Source organism: Poecilia formosa, unplaced genomic scaffold (assembly GCF_000485575.1).
Source record: "Poecilia formosa unplaced genomic scaffold, Poecilia_formosa-5.1.2 Scaffold269, whole genome shotgun sequence".
Lineage (NCBI taxonomy): Eukaryota > Metazoa > Chordata > Actinopteri > Cyprinodontiformes > Poeciliidae > Poecilia > Poecilia formosa.
The window spans coordinates 508,044-523,837 of NW_006800208.1; the positions used below are offsets into that span (position 1 = coordinate 508,044).

The 15,794-nt window shown below is 41.3% G+C and overlaps 1 protein-coding gene and 1 long non-coding RNA gene across 5 annotated transcripts in view; one reads left to right on the forward strand and one right to left on the reverse strand.

The window, feature by feature from the left end:
• Positions 1–130: 130 nt before the first annotated feature.
• LOC107838514 (uncharacterized) lies at positions 131–1,668 on the forward strand. Its single transcript, XR_001664595.1, has 2 exons — positions 131–567; positions 725–1,668. It is a non-coding gene; the product is annotated as an uncharacterized LOC107838514 (long non-coding RNA).
• A 1,878-nt stretch (positions 1,669–3,546) lies between these two features.
• Positions 3,547–15,794, reverse strand: part of LOC103151017 (membrane-associated phosphatidylinositol transfer protein 2) — a 96,637-nt gene continuing 84,389 nt past the window's right edge. For 3 of the 4 annotated variants that reach the window (XM_016681086.1, XM_016681085.1, XM_016681084.1), the window contains exons 14-27: positions 15,185–15,396; positions 14,920–15,095; positions 13,649–13,819; positions 13,412–13,552; positions 12,593–12,754; positions 12,252–12,509; positions 11,695–11,843; positions 10,838–10,954; positions 10,473–10,589; positions 10,219–10,367; positions 9,748–9,897; positions 9,489–9,672; positions 8,957–9,085; positions 3,547–8,008 (exon numbers count right to left, since the gene is read on the reverse strand). In XM_016681086.1, the coding sequence (XP_016536572.1) occupies positions 7,670–8,008; positions 8,957–9,085; positions 9,489–9,672; positions 9,748–9,897; positions 10,219–10,367; positions 10,473–10,589; positions 10,838–10,954; positions 11,695–11,843; positions 12,252–12,509; positions 12,593–12,754; positions 13,412–13,552; positions 13,649–13,819; positions 14,920–15,095; positions 15,185–15,396 (2,454 nt within the window). In that variant the 3' untranslated portion in view covers positions 3,547–7,669. The remainder of the gene's footprint in view (positions 8,009–8,956; positions 9,086–9,488; positions 9,673–9,747; positions 9,898–10,218; positions 10,368–10,472; positions 10,590–10,837; positions 10,955–11,694; positions 11,844–12,251; positions 12,510–12,592; positions 12,755–13,411; positions 13,553–13,648; positions 13,820–14,919; positions 15,096–15,184; positions 15,397–15,794) is intronic. The other variant, XM_007570827.2, reaches the window with a different exon arrangement.

Here is a 15,794-nt window from a genome sequence, read left to right on the forward strand (position 1 = left end):
CGGCATCCTGCATGTTTTAGTTCTCTCCCTGGTGGTAGTAACAACCTTTTCAGCATATCAATGTTCCCCTTAGGCCTCTAATGAGCCATCATTTGATCCAGGTGCGCTAAACCAGGGAGAGAACTAAAACATGCAGGATGCCGGCCCTCCAGGACCGACTTTGGACACCCCTGCAGTAAAGCGTATTGGCTTTTAATGGCTTTTACAGTAGTACTAAATGCTATGCTTGCTAATGGGGTTTTAGCCTTTATTTTAAGGAAACTCTGTGTTTCAGTAGTTTTTTCAGTTTCCTGGAAGTTTGTTCCAAATTTGTGGATGCACTGAAACTGAATGCTGCTTCTCCATGTTGGTTCTGACTCTGGGGACACAAAGTAACTCTTGTTGTGACATTAGTCCTCTAATCCTGGAAATGTCCTTCATCTGATAGAAGCCCGACTTTGTAACCGTCTTTATTTGACGCTGAAGGTTCAGGTCCATCACTACATCAGATGGATGGAGCCGTGTGCCAACTCTTGATGCTTCCTCTTTAGGTTCAAAAATAATTATTTCAGTTTGGTTTGTGTTCAGGTGAAGACATTTATGACACATCCATTCATTGATTTGTTCTGTGCCTCTGCACAGTGCTTAAATGAGCTGATAATAACTCAGTGACATTGTAATGTAGAGCTGTGTATCATCTGCATAGCTATGGTACTTAATCTATTACTAAATTCTGATGTTGCAGGAGCCTGTAGATATTAAATGGAAGGTCACATGTGGTTCCCCAGAGATGACTTCTGTCCACTCCGACGAAAATTATCTAAAGAAATCTCTCATTAGTCTGTAAGTTACTTATGGTGAATTTCTGCTTACATTAATATTACAGCAGAACAACAAATTTAAAAAGTGCTTAAAAGTAATTTTAAGCAGCCTCATTGAATCACATATTATTTATTAAGATGACTTTGTAAAGGAAACAATAAACTTTATGAAGAAATTAATATGGCACAAATTTTCTGTCTGCTGTAAAACTATTGTAGATCAGTGCTCGACTTAAAAGGTCTGGTTTAGCTCCAGGGGACGGAGTTACAAATTAATCGCCATTTGGTGTTCGTTTAGCGTCACTGGCTGGCCGCGATATACTTTTTGAACGCAAGGTGGCGCCTATTGAACGTCGTTAATCATTGATAAACGGCAGGTTTCCTCTTTATCCCGGTTATTGAACGATCCTGTGACGCTGAGCAGCGGGCTAATTAATTCCAATTCTGCCCGTCGTGGTATTTGTGTGCATACGTCACAAGCGCTACGTTTAAGAACAATTAAATGTGAATACGTTTTTTCTTTTGAGAAAATTTTTTTATATGGTCAATCATAGCTTATCTTTACTACTATTACTGTCAAGCTGTTGTTTTTGGCCAATTTTATAAACAGCGTTTTGCCATTTTGTGCAATATGTGGAGGATTCCCTTCCTGCTCTTCCCGTCATCTCAGCTCGGGGCAAACACTGACGTGGTGTGGAAAACGAGCCACTGTGTTTGTGACGACACGGTGTGTAAAAAGGTTTGACTGAAACTAAACTGACCTTAACTAAGCTAAAGGGGGCGCTGTAATCAGAGACGCCACCTGCAGGACATTTCTGAAAACAAGTTTTTCTTTTGCCAAAATAATAAAAAAAACACCTCCTCGTGTGTGGTACACGTCCACATTTAAAAAAATTTTTTTACATAAAATGCCTTTTAATGTGTGGGAGCTAATAAACTATTAGCTGTTCAAGTTGTTCCCATCTTTGCTTTAAAAAATGCTGGAGAAATCTTTGAACAGGTTTGTGAAAGCAATAATCTCTTGGTTTGTGTCTCCTGTCTGACTGAACAACTTGAAAAGTTTTATTCAGAAGCCCAAACTGCTCCTCGATGGCTAAATAAAGCACATTTTAACTTTTTCACAAACAACAAATCTGAGTGAAAGCACAAAATGTCAATTTCATCCAAAAGCGACAGGTTTTTTTCCCCATATCTATATTTTATTGAGGAATGGAGCAATGTTGAACAACATAATTGCTGTATTATTAATAATAATATTGTTGTTATTAAGTGGTTCCAATTTGACAGAGGACATGCAGCAGATTGTTAAACAGTTCTCAATGGGTTTCCATGCACGTACTTGTGACTGGTAAAAGCAGTCTGTGGTTATAAGTCAGGTTTTCTGTAAAACACTCCAGGTTGAAAAACTGTTTCATGAAATCCTATAAAATGCTAGAGATACAGCACAAGCCAACAGCAGGTTTCAATACAAAGAGTTGTGTGCAGGTGGTGTGTCCGGTTCGTCCAGTAGCTTGTGTCGTGGCAAACTTTGACCTCTGGTGGAACCAGAACGATGCACAGGGGAAAAAAACTCAGAAACCTTCCGGGCTCCACTGCCTTAATGAGCCAAACGGACAGAAACAAATGCTACATATTTCAAATATATTTTTACCTGAAATTTCCAGAACAACATCATGACCCTTAACTAAAATAAATAACTCTCAGCCACTGAGGTTCTACATGTACATCTTTACAGTATTTACACAGACACATCCATTATGAACGGACACTCTGACCCGGCTCAGGAGCCAAAGGGGGATTATTTTGTTTGGGTCCAGAAATCTGAAATGTGTGGCAGAACAAATGTTCATTATCAGTCCGAGTTAATGAAATATAGAGGCAAACAGAGGGGATGCTGTAGATCTGTGTGAACGTGACTGGAGCTACATTAGGCATGGGTCAGTATGAGATTCTCACAGCGTGAAAAGTTTCAGTCATTTATACGATTGTAATGATATGATTTGGGCCGATGCCAACAATAATATTCCTGATAATGGATATTTACCAATTTTATATATATCATAAATGTATTTAACTAGCCTTTTGACACCTTGGAAAAAAACAACAACTACAATGTTGACTTTATCACTACTTCTCTGCTTCAGTCAAACAAATACAAATAACCACCATCTTCCAGTCTCCCCAAGACAGAAATAAATATCGGTTGTCAATAACGGGCCAGTTTTATTTATTGGACCAATATGGTAAAAAACTATTATTGGCTGATACTGATTGAGCCGATACCGATATGCTGAAAAAAATGACTAATATCGGCCAATGCCGATATTATGCCGGTGCATCCTAAAAACTGTTAGTTTTATTTTTACTTGAACTTTGCTACACTGTGACATTGGTAACCGGCCCATGCCGAATCCACACCATTAAGAAGCTCATGTTGTTTTCTGATTTATTCTTTTACGAATCTTACTGGTGAATGTCCTGTCAGAACAACAGGTCTGAAATTACTTCACTGTCACTGAGATTATCATATATTTGCCTGAGAATTATATCAATTAACAATTCAATGTGTCAATGAATGGCCACTTTGTGACTATTATAAATATAAAGTATGAGTTTATAGCGTAATTTATTTTTCCAACTAAGTTTTTAAAAAATGCTATTCTTAATTTATTTCAAAAATCTTCAAATAGTTTCCAAGAAAAAGCCACCAATCGTAATAGATAGTTTTAGCTATATATTGTGTCACTTTTTTTTTTTATGTGCTCATATACACATTTGGCTGAAATTGCGTATCCATATATACTCTGGAACGAAAATGCAGAAGTTAAAGTTTGTAAAATAGATTTCAACAATTGTATTTTGTGTGATAATTAAATTCTGGGAAAGAAAATGGTTCAGTTAAATGATTACAAGCCCTAAATTCATCATGAGTGTATGTAAACTTCTAGAACTGTACTTTGAAAGTATTATGAGAAATGTAGTCCTGAGGACCGGAAAAGATTAAAGACATGAATACCTAAAAGGTGCAGTCTGATTTTGGTTGCACTGAGCCGTATTTTAAAATTCTTGGTCTGAATCTTCCTGTTTTCATTTGCAGCCACAGTTTGGCACATTCGTCATACTGACATCGTTTTTCTTTCTACGCAAAAACACACACAGTGAGCTTCTCACCCTGGCAGAAATCAAAGGGGGAAATTTCACTACAGAGGCGTCAAAAACAGTGACATAAACAATAACTATTACATACGCTCCTGAAAACTAGTGCAAAAAGAAACAATGAGGTTAAATAGTTGATTCACTACAGTATTAGAGAATGATTTTGGCTTTTGTCATGGGATGAAGACATCGTTGGTCACACAGAGTGGAAACAGACAAGAGCTTCCAAAAACTCCCTCAGGCTGGAAGGAAGGACTCTTTAGTCAGCTAATCTAGTTCAATCCAGATTATATGAATTAAACTGAAATACAGTCAGGTGCTCATTTTTAAACACCTGTGTCTTGAATGTACTTCCAGTCTAAGTGAGGGTGAAAAGGAAATATTTTAAAGGGTCATTACCAGTAGCACTCCAAAATAGTGAAACAGCAGTTGATAATGAAATTATGAAATATTGAAACAATTTGTTAAAAAGCTATGGCTACATCTGGCAAATTTAATTTTTAAGTAATTGATTAATCTTAATCGTACATGGGTTCATCTAAAAGAAATAGCAAGCCAACATGATAATGATAGCACAATTGCTAACATTAACTATTTTTGCTAATTTTGACCTAAAAAACTAAAGCTACCTACCTTACTTAATGGATTAAGTCAATGTTATCCAACATGCTAGCACAAGTCAACATGATAATAACAGCATTTAATAACATGACATTTTTACCCAATTTCTGCTTAAAAAACAAAATTAACTTACTGAATGGACAAAGTTAAGTTTACACAACATCCTAGCTAACATGATAATAGCATTGAAGCAAACATTAGCTTTTTAGCTAATTTTGATGTACTGAGTGGATTATGCTAATGTTAGCCAACATGTTAGGTAACACTGTCATGTTGCTATCATTACCAACATGAGTTTCTGCATATTGAACGGAGTATGCTACCATAGATCAACTTGCTAGAGCTAGCCCTCTTTAATAATGTAGCATTTTAGCACATTTTCATTTAAAAGCCAAAACATAGACTGAATGGAGTGAGTTGATGTTAATTAACATGTTGGTGATAGCCCACTTGCTATTGAGAGCATTTTAGCTAGCATTAGCAGTTTGGCTAATTTTAGCTTTTACATAGGATTTTTCATTCTGAATGGAGTTTGTTACTCCATGTCAACATAATAGTGGTAGCTTACATGCTGTCATAAATATTTTAGATGGCTGTTGCATTTTAGCTTAAATAATGCTGTTTGCAAACTAAATGAGTAACTTAATATTGTGAAACATATTTAGTAAACCACAACTTGCAGTATGTTAGTTAAAATCATCGTTACATTCTGCTCTGACTGCACTATGAGCTTTATACCTTATAATTTAGCTTTTTAAACAGTGTTCTGTAACAGTATCTGAAACTCTTAACTGGAACTTTTTTGCACTGACTTAAGTTTTCAGTCATTTTCAATAATTTTTTCCTATATTCTTGCACACCGTCTTGCTGTTTTCCCACTGCTTCAGCTTATTTCTTACATTTGTGCAAGTTTTCTGCAGTGGACTACAAATGCTTCTGCAGTTTTCACCGAAAGCATTCTGCTTACAGCAGTCGAGCTGCATTTTCGCAGGAAACGCAAATCTTTCTAGTTTTAAAATTTGATTCACTACTGAGGCAATTTCTCCTCCATCACTTAAAATGGAAGCACATTTTGTGCTCAGGACATGTTTAACTTTTAAAGCAAGATGAACATCAGACCCAAACGGAACTGATTTCAGTCTCCATTCAGGCACCTGACTGTTGTCCTAAAACCTAATAATCTACAGAGCCTTCCTTTAACTCATCATCCGTTTCATCCACTAGATCAGACATGACATGTACTCTTTTTAAAAGTCCATTTTGCATGAAAATCTACAGCTTAGTAGAAGAAAAGCAGCAAAACCCATAATACGTCATCTTGGACGAAGGAGAGGTACGAGGCGTATCCTCCAAACCTCAACATTCATCCCTGAACGCACCACGAAACATTCAGGCTGAAACATTTCCACGTATTCTTCGGCCATTTTGGTGCAATAAAAACTATTCCTGCTTCCCATGTCGTCGTCCTCGATCAGCAACACAGAGTCCATAACGTGGAAACACAAAAAGAGCACAAAGCTTGGAAAAGCCGTCTGTCTGACTCCCGGCGGCAGGTCGCAGAGCGCCACCAGCAGGTGGGTCCGAGGTATTGCAAGCAGATGGTTATATAAAGGGATAGTTGCTGTGGACTGTACAGAGTTCAGTTGGTGCTTTAATGCTGCATGCCCTGTTTTAATGCTTCCTGTTCTCGCTGTAGAGTCAGTGTCTTGTGGGATTTTAAGGCCTTTTGTGGCCAAAAGGCCACGCTGAAAGGAAAAGGAAGAAAAACTACAGCTGTCCTGTAATGTGTACCGAGAAAAAATAAAATAAAATAAGGATGAGAAACAATCCTGTTCTGGAATTGGGACTAGATACGACACAGTCCATTAACCAAACTTCCAAATTAGACTTTTTTTTCTTTCAGTGTGTAGAAAAGCAGAGAGTTTTGGTTTGATTCTTGATGTATTTTTATCTCTGAAGTCAGAACTGGATCAGATTGTAATCATGTTCCAAAAATTGGATTTGCTAATTGTTGCTAACTGGATATGCTAGCTGTGTTAGCAATACAAGCTCTACAAGTTTTCCAGCATTTTCTATCTAATCTTCACTAGCAACGGCTAGACATTACCAAATGAAATAAATGGAGCCATAAATGTTCACTGAGCTTATTTTCACTTAAAACAAAATTTTGCTTCAAACTACATCTAGTTGGCTAACTTAATTTTGAGCTTGCTAACTCTTTCTGAAGTACTTTGACACTAAATATTTAGCTTCCTAAGTATGTAATTAGCAAGTTGAAGCTAAATATTTGGGATTTTTTCACTAAATGTTTAAGAAGAATCTTCCAGTGGAACTAGTAGTTTTTATTTATATGCAAAAATGATTGACTTATAACAAGCTTATTTACCTTCCTAAAATGTTATATTTAAGTTATTTAGTCTTATTTCAAGTGTACTAAGATACTTAACTGGCAAGATTTAGTGTTTTTGCAGTGTTTAGGAAACAAACAGGCTCCAACAGGACAAACTATATGTGACATTTATCATATTTATGACTATAGTTTTATGACTCAAAGATGTTTCTGGAGCTTAGTACTCATAACAGACACCTAGAGATAAAACTTTTATTTTCTTCTATAGTTGGGAATAAAAAGGACAATAAAGTTTGTTCCTCTTCATGCATGTTACAAAACAAACCAAAACTATCTGCTTTTGTGTTTTGATTTGAACCTTTTTATGATTTATCTGTGTTTCTGCTTCTTCTCGCCATGATGCCGTGGAGGCGCTGCTGTCAGAAAGGGTGGAGCAGAAGTTGAGGAGAAAAGCCAGACACCTCTTGGATCAGACTTGTGTTCGATTGAGGATGAAACAGTCCTGAGCTCATGAGCGTGAATGCTGGGACGGAGAGGAGGCGGTCCCGTTAGACGAGATTAATTTAAGGCTTATAATATTTCATTTTCTATTTACATGATGCATCCTATAAAAGTCTAACGGTAAGAGGATCATGCTACAGAACGCTTTGATCTCTGCCTCCTTACAGACCTGCGACCCGGTCCGTCCGGGTCTTTGTCCCGTCCAGAGATCACAGAGCATCTTTGGCTCCGTGCGTAAACTTCACTTGGGCCCCTCCTTGTTCCCGCGGCCCCAGCAACCCGCCGCTATGCTCATGCTCCTCTGGGTTGCGGTGGCGAACGAGCGCTCGCGCTCTCCTTCGCATTGGCTCAGCGTGCGCTCGGTCCGTACCGGCTGGCTGCCAGAGCCGGAGCCCCCTGGCTGCTGGGAGGAGATGGTGCGGAAGATGTGGTTGCGCTTGCGGAGGAAATCCCCTCCGGCCGCCCCGAGGGCGAAGCTGCCCTTCCTCAGGACCATGCGGGTGGAGGTGGACTTGGCCGGTCGAGACCTTTGGTTGTACTCGAGCTGCGACAGGTGGGAGGCGTAGCCGTCTGGGATGAACTGCAGGAGAGGTCAGACGGTCAAGTTTATGAATGAATGGCTCACCATAACAGTAGGATTAAAAAAAACCCCACAAAAACATTTCTCTCACAAATTAACGTGGGAAAACACTGAAATACAAACTCAGAGGATGAGAAGTTTTCCTCCTGGGTTATTAAAGTGTTTTATGTTTTTATTAGCTTTTTTTCATGATTCAGGATCTATCAGCTTTTATATCAATCTCTGCGTCCAGAACCAGAACCAAACTTCCAGAAAACTGAAAAACTGCTGAAACACTGACTTCCTTTTAATCAAGGCTAGAACACCCATTTGTTAATAATAACTGGGACATTGATTAATTGTGTTATATTTTATCACTTTGAAGCATCTTGTTGCTGAAACCTGCTGCTGACTCAACTTTGGATGGATTTCTAAAAGCTTATCAAATAAAGGTGTTTTTTTTATTTGTTTTTCCTTAACAAGATCAAAGTAAAACTTTGACTTTAAAGTATGTAGCGCCATGATATGTAACGATGGAATGAGATCAGGCTTTAAAATGTAATGAAATACCATTAAAACTGTGTGCAAAACGTAATGAAACCCTGGAAGTTTGGACGGTTCAGACAGAGAGCATGAAAAAGTTCAACAATTATTGATCAAAGTTTCCATTTAAATGCATATTGGATCGACAACACAGCACAAACAGTTTGTGGTCCTTCGTTACATACATTATTATATTATCATTTCTAAAATAAAAAGTTACTTCCACATTTTCTAATGACCAGTATAAAATGTAATTACGCAGGAAGTAGCAGGAAGCACTGCTAAGCATACATAATGCTGCTTTATTGATGTTTTATTACATTTTGACCCCTCGTTTTATTACTACTACACATTGCACCGTTACTTTAGGACTAATTTCTGCCGATTGCTCCTGCAGTGCATCAGTAAGTCGGGTTTGCTCCGTACCTGGCACTGGTGCTGCATCTTCTTCGTTGGTCTTCCCACGATGTAGATCTGAGACGGGGGCAGGCCGATGGACGAGTACACGGAGATGTCCTTGGTGGAGCCGTAGGCAGCAAAGATCCTCATGTGGGCCTAAGCCGACAAGTGAGAGCAAGTTTTAAGAAAAACTATTCGTCCATTTTCAGGACGCAGAGCAGAACTTATACATGTGTTTAGTTAACAAAGTGCAAACTAAGACAGATTTGTTGCTAAAACCGCCAAGCAAGTAGCATCCACTCTGTTTACACATGTTGCCATGTTTAAATGATGGATCTGTATACTCTAGTTAACGATTAATCGATTAAATTAGCTGTCGATCATTTATTTCTGAAGCTTGGACGATTTTGACATGTAAAAAAAAAATAGGTGAAAACTGTTTGAATCTGCTGGGCTTGGTGGGAACGTGGCCATGGGTGGGGAATGAGAGCGACATGGTGAGGGAACAAAGTGTGGAGGGAACGACAGGAAACCCTCCACACTTTTCTGCCTCCCTCACCTCACTGATGAGACACTTGAGGAAGTTGGCCTTGTGTCTGAGCGGGTCGTGAACGAGGCCGTCGCAGAAGGACACCACGCCGTGAGGGAAGTTGTGCTGGGAGAGCCAGGCCACCACACGCTGCTTCTGCATGTCAGGCCGGCCCGTCACGTACACGATCAGGTAGCCCAGGTCCTGCCAGTACCTGGACAGAAGCGGAGGCGGTGAGTGGATCCGGACGGCCCGACAGCCTGCCGGTTGTTGCACCGTTCATCCGTACCTCACCACGTCCACGGCTCCGGCCCGAACCTTGGGGTCGCTTCCCATGATAGACACGCTGGCAGCAAACGAGCCGTCGATGCTGAAAACGACGAATTCTGTCCCTTTGGGTACGATGGTGAGATAACTGTCTGCAAACGTGTGATCACCTCTGTTAGAGACACAGCAGGGAAGAGAAGCAGAAACCAGCAGCAGTCAGAAGATCCAGCTGGGATACATGAAAACACATTTTATTGCCAGTCACTGGAATGCTGATATACATTTTTGTTTGTTGAGACCATCTATCGCTATCCAATAATTCAGCATTGAGGGTTTTTGAACTGAAAATGTTGCTTTTGTTGTGGATATGTAGTTTTCAAATAAAATATAATCAATGAATTATAACCTGATTTAACCTAATTAAATAAATAGATGAACTCAAACACTTCAGAAATACTTTTTCACGGCTTCTGGGAGTTGTGAGTTCACACACCTGACCACCATTTTGACAGGGTACACCCCGATGCCCAGTCGCTTCTTGGCTGGGATGACGTAGGAGACGCGTCCGCTGCTGTTGGTCAGCTCCGTGTCGAAGTAGACCCACTCCCCAGACGGAGGCTGGGTCATGATGTGGATGTCGATCTGCAGAAGGAAAAAGGTGAGAAAGCTGCAGTGTTTCACCGACGCCGTGGTTAACCGGCTTCATGACGATTCCTCGCCTCCTCCGTTCCTCAGTTCAACGTTCACCTTTTCCCCAGTGAGAGTGACCATGTCCAGAGGTCCGTACATGAAGCGTCCCGTCACTGTCTGCGCCCCGTCCTCCGTGAAGACGGCGTCGTTCACACGGTGGTTAGCCGTCACGTTCTGCGGAAGCGACGAAAACAGAGAATCGGTTTCAGTAGACGGCTGTGTTCGGCATGAAACATGCTCCTCTGACCGTCACAAGCACAAAACATGAAAGGACGAATGATTGTTTATTTGAGGGCATCTATTTTGAAAAAAAACATTTTATAAAAATGAAAAAACTCCTTCAAAGAGCTCAAATCTGAGTCTGCAGCTAATTTTTTCTTTCACAAGCCTTGGGTTGAGGAAACAAATCAAAACACACTCACTCGTATTTTTACGTGCGTCCTCTTGCGAACCCATTTCTCCCGAGGTTTGGAGGGCGTGAACTCAGACACCTCTTTACCGTCCAGCTCCAAAATACTCGAGTTCTCATGTCTCATTACCTACAGAGGCCAAAACAGAACTAATGTAAAGAAAATGTTCAAGAGTAATTTGGAAATGTCCCCTTTTCATTCTCTCACATACTGCAGGATGCTACAATATTGTGGTTTTCACCTTAGACTAATATTATGTTATCAAACCAATGTAGATTTTATCTGTTTACTGCCAATTTATATCAATCAGTTTCTTGAGAATTATTATGGAAATTCACTCAAAATCAAGAAATCCCCACACCTTTTTGCACTGATACATAATTGGGAGTTTATTGCAGATTTTTCTCAAAAATTGTCAAAAACTTTTTTACTTGTACTAAACAGCCTTAATTGATGTCAGATTGTATTCCATGATCCATACAGAGTAATAAAAAGTCGTATTTACCGTCATAAATAAATATTGCAAATATTTCCAAATTAGTATCACAAACAATTTTGTTTATATTGCAAAAATAAAAAATAAATAAATAAAAATCCCAAAAAGTATCACAAAATCCTGGAGGAACTGAAAAGATCTTCAATAAAATTATTTAACAGATTTTATCAATACATTCTGGTAATAACCGGCCCTTTAAGAGCCTTCATGATCTTGATTTGTAAATTTGATCTTGATAATAAACTAACTGGGGTTTCTCTGGACTCTTGACCTGATCAGATTAGATGTTGGTTCTCCATGTTTGATTCAATAAAGTAGACGGTACTTTCTAAGTTTGTTCTAATTCCTGCTCTGGGTTGAGTGAAGCACAAACCTGTCTGAGAAGGAATGAGACGACATCTGTGGACTCCCAGTAGGAGGCGTGGAAGAGATGTGGCAGAGCCACGGTGGGGAACGCCGTCAGAGCGTCGGGACAGTACAAAGCGTAGTCCATGCGCTTACTGCCCCACCACCGCGACGCAACTAGTCAGGAGCAGAGAGACACGGTCAGGACTTACTGTTGGCTCATGTTCATGGTCAAGTTAATCCTGGTGAAGAGATGAAGACTTCAGAAGGACTCTACGTCTAAACCACGGCAAAGGCTTCAACTGTGAGGCTCTATGGATGAAAACAGGAAGAGACCAGTGTCGCGCTCGGAGGGTTCGAAAGGCAAACTGGCAGGAAGGTGTCAAAGGAAACGTCATGCGAATCATTTTATTTCATTCTGGTAAGCCAGACTTCCTGGATGCCTACAAGGAGGGTCAGGGTTTGGTGTTTTATTATTTCTAGAGGCGTGACTACAGAGGAAGACAGAGAGGGAGACGGGCAGAGCTCAGGGAACCAGGAGAGGTCCTACGGTCCCACTGCACCCCTCACTCACTGCCAGGGTACCTTGCTCTATGTTCTTCAGCAGCCGGGGCGACGGGGGCACCGAGCTGAGGTCTGTGATGTCAGATGTGACATCGGTGAGGTCAGAGGTCATGTCAGAGCTAGGGTCTGAGCTCGGCTCAGACTCCACACCGTTAGCTCTTGGGAACACCCGACGGATTTTGCTGTGCAAGCGAATAGTCGCGCTCCGAGAGGCGAATCTACTGTGCGGCAGCGGCAGCTGCGACAGCAGGCTGGGCCTCTTACAGTGACTTTTGTTTGCTGGAGGCGGGGGACGAATGAACAACAGGGTCAGCGTGTGAACACATCGCGGGCCAACGCCGCGGTCGGTCCGACAGACTTACTGGTGGCGATGTTGGTGGCTGTGTAGGAGTCGGCCAGGCCCGACACCTGGCTGGCCAGGCTGGCCTCGCTGGCCCTGCGGCTGCAGCGGAGGTGGGGGACTCCTGGCGATGTGGAGGTCGGACACAGACCATCAGCATGGAGATGAGACTGAAGAGAGTCAGCTGTTGAGACAGAGGAGAGAGTCAGGAGTTTACTGCAAACAATAATGATGATCTGAGTGATCACCAATGTCAACCTCTGCTGAGGCAGGCGGAGAAGAGGTTTATGTGACCAAGCACAACAATCTGCACAATGTTTGTTTTAAAGGATTATTTTTGATCCTGGGTTCTGTTGAAAGATTTGTAAGCTTCACCCTCAGTGGATAATTGTCTTTGCATCTTCGTTTAGAATAAATCCAAATTACTGTAATTTTCGGACTACAAGTTGCTACTTTTTTCATGTGCTTTGAAAACTGAACCCAAAACCGAAGGCAACACAACGACCACAAGAGGGAGAAGCAAAAACAAGAAAGAAAATGACTAAATGGTAAATTCTTAAAAAAAAAAAAAAATTATTTCACATGTTGATGGTTTAAAAAAGTAAAAAGTAAAACTAAAACTGCTGAGATATTTTTGAGATTGGGCAAGTTTTAGGACAGTAGAAACTCTCTTTGCTCTCTCAGGCTAGCTGTTAGCTTCAGGCTAATCTGGCTTTTTATTCTAAATAAGGATAACAAGAGAGTTAAACTCCAGGTTAACTTTCCAGCAGACGCTCGCTTCAAAATTTCTAAACCAAAAGCAGCTGAAAGAGAACAAAGATCAGCCGGACTGGAAATGTACCATCGCCGTGGACCAGAGAGGTCTGAGAGTTCAGGACCGGAACCAGGATGGACGTCTCGCTGGCGGGGCTGTCATGGGAACGCTGAGACAGCCCGCCGCCGGGCTCCATCAGCAGCTGCGGGTTGCTCTGAACGGTGTCCACTAAAGACCCGGAAACAGAAAAGGAACAGGCGACATGTCCTGGTGTTTAAAGGGAACGGCAGAGATCGGTGGCAGGAAACGTGTCTGCAGTCCAACCTAACAGAGCCGAGTGTCCGTCCCCCAAGGGGAAGCGCTGGTAGCGAGGGATGCTGAAGGGGGGCAGCAGGTGGAACCTCTTGTCCAGGAGCGGCTCCAGGCGGGAGGCAGACGGGTCGGCCGGGTGGAACAGGTTGTAGACCTGCTGACAGGCTGGACGCAGGGCGGACACTGCAGCCGGCCAGAACAAGAAAAAGAAAATAATAATGCATTTCAGAAAAAAAACTGTTAAAATTAAAAGAAAAACAAAGCATCCTAACTCACATTAAATAAATCCATGTTTTGTTGTGACACCACTTGGTTATGATCCATTTTGTTTTTGATGTGTTCCTCCTTTTTTATTCATTTTATCTTTATGTTATTGTTGTTATTTGTTCTCTTATCTTATGGTTTATACCTCTGTTTGTTCATTTGTAATGTTTTTTTGTACTATTTTCTGAATAAAAAAAATAAGTAAAACAAATTATATATTACTACATCAAATTAGGACCAACATCAATTTTCATATACTGTAGATAGCTTGTTGTTTTTCAATACTCATTCTGTGCATGTTTAAAATATGATGCTATAGTTGAACATTTCTTTGAAGTATTTCTGATAACTGTAGAGTCTGTTGTAATTTTCCACTTACTGTACAGAACATCATTTTTAATTTTTTTACTGTCCACTAAAGACACTAAAATGTTGATTTTAATACTTTTTTTTTTTATCTCTGTGTGAATCTATGTGTCTCCACTTCCTGCTATTAATTATTAATTTCCCCAATTCGGGACAACAAAGCCCATTTCCTTTCTATTCTATTTTATTCTAAATGCCTCTGTTGTTACTGTACATATATTCTCTTTATTTGTTGTTTGAAATATCGTACTTTATTAAGCTTACTCCACTTTTTCAAATAGCTGGAGATTTAAATGTCCTGCATTGACTTCTTTTAATATTTCAAATAATTTCATTTAATTAGAAACTAATGTTCTTCTTTTCTTTCATAAACTTTCTCAGTAGAAATAAAGGAAACGTATAAATGTTCTGCTAACTGGAAATCTGTTCAGTCAGCTGCTTGAGAGCCTGATTCCCATCAAACCCCCAACAGGACGCCAGCAGTCAGACCGACGTCAGCTCATCCATCACGTACTTCATGGCCCCTCGGCCTCTGAGTACAGAGACATGACCTCTGACACCCAGCTGCTCCGGAGACGCGGCGAAGCGACAATGAGTCCTTCTCCCCGCGTCAGAGAGCGCCAAACCTCAAGAAACCAAAGAGCCTTCCTCACCGTCTAAGGAGGGGACCACGGTCTTCCTCAGCGCCAGCACCAGCCCCAGAGGAGAGCCGAACAGGAAGAAGTCGGTCACCTCGAAGTCGAACTTCCCCAGGGAGCCGCCCTCCAGCATGGTGCTGTTGCTGGAGCGCCGTGACCCGGGCTCCCCGTGGAGAACGCTGGAGTGCAGACTGCTCAGGAGGGAAACGGCGAAAAGCACACGTGAGCCGGATCCATTTGCCTTTGTGCGTTCGGCAGCCTGTCTCCCTCCGTAGCTCACCTGGAGAGGAAGGCCTGGTGGTGCTTGATAGTGTCCAGCTCATAGGTGGAGGAGTCGCTGCGCTTGCGCGGCAGCTGGTTCTTGGGGTCGTCGGGCCCCGAGCTGCGCGGGATGTCGATGTTGCTGCGGCTCAAGTGGCGGCTGCCTTCGAGGGACGGCGACGACGGGGAGATGCTGTTTATGATAATACCAGGGGAGAGAAGTTCTGTGTCCTGGGAATCAAAGATGGAGAACATGGTTTTATATATTCCACTCGTTTGATGTTCTGTCAGCTTTTTAAAGCAGAAAGGCTGCAACCAAAGTATTATGTATTTTCTAGACACATAGTGCCATTTTATACCACAATAAAGTAAATATGTTACCTTTAGTTCTTATAAAAATGTTGCAAGTATCCAATAACACTTAAAAGAAACCTGACAATTATTTAATGACTTGACTTTGGGCCTCTGTCTCTTTAAAACCTCCTGCTCTTCCTGAAGCTCCACCTTCATTAAATCATCCTCTATTAACCCTCTATCAACGTTCTTACCAGCATCGTACTGAGAAGTAGCTCCTATGATGAGCTCAGATGCTCAGTTCGACCGAGTGTCTGCTAATTGCTACTGGCTAG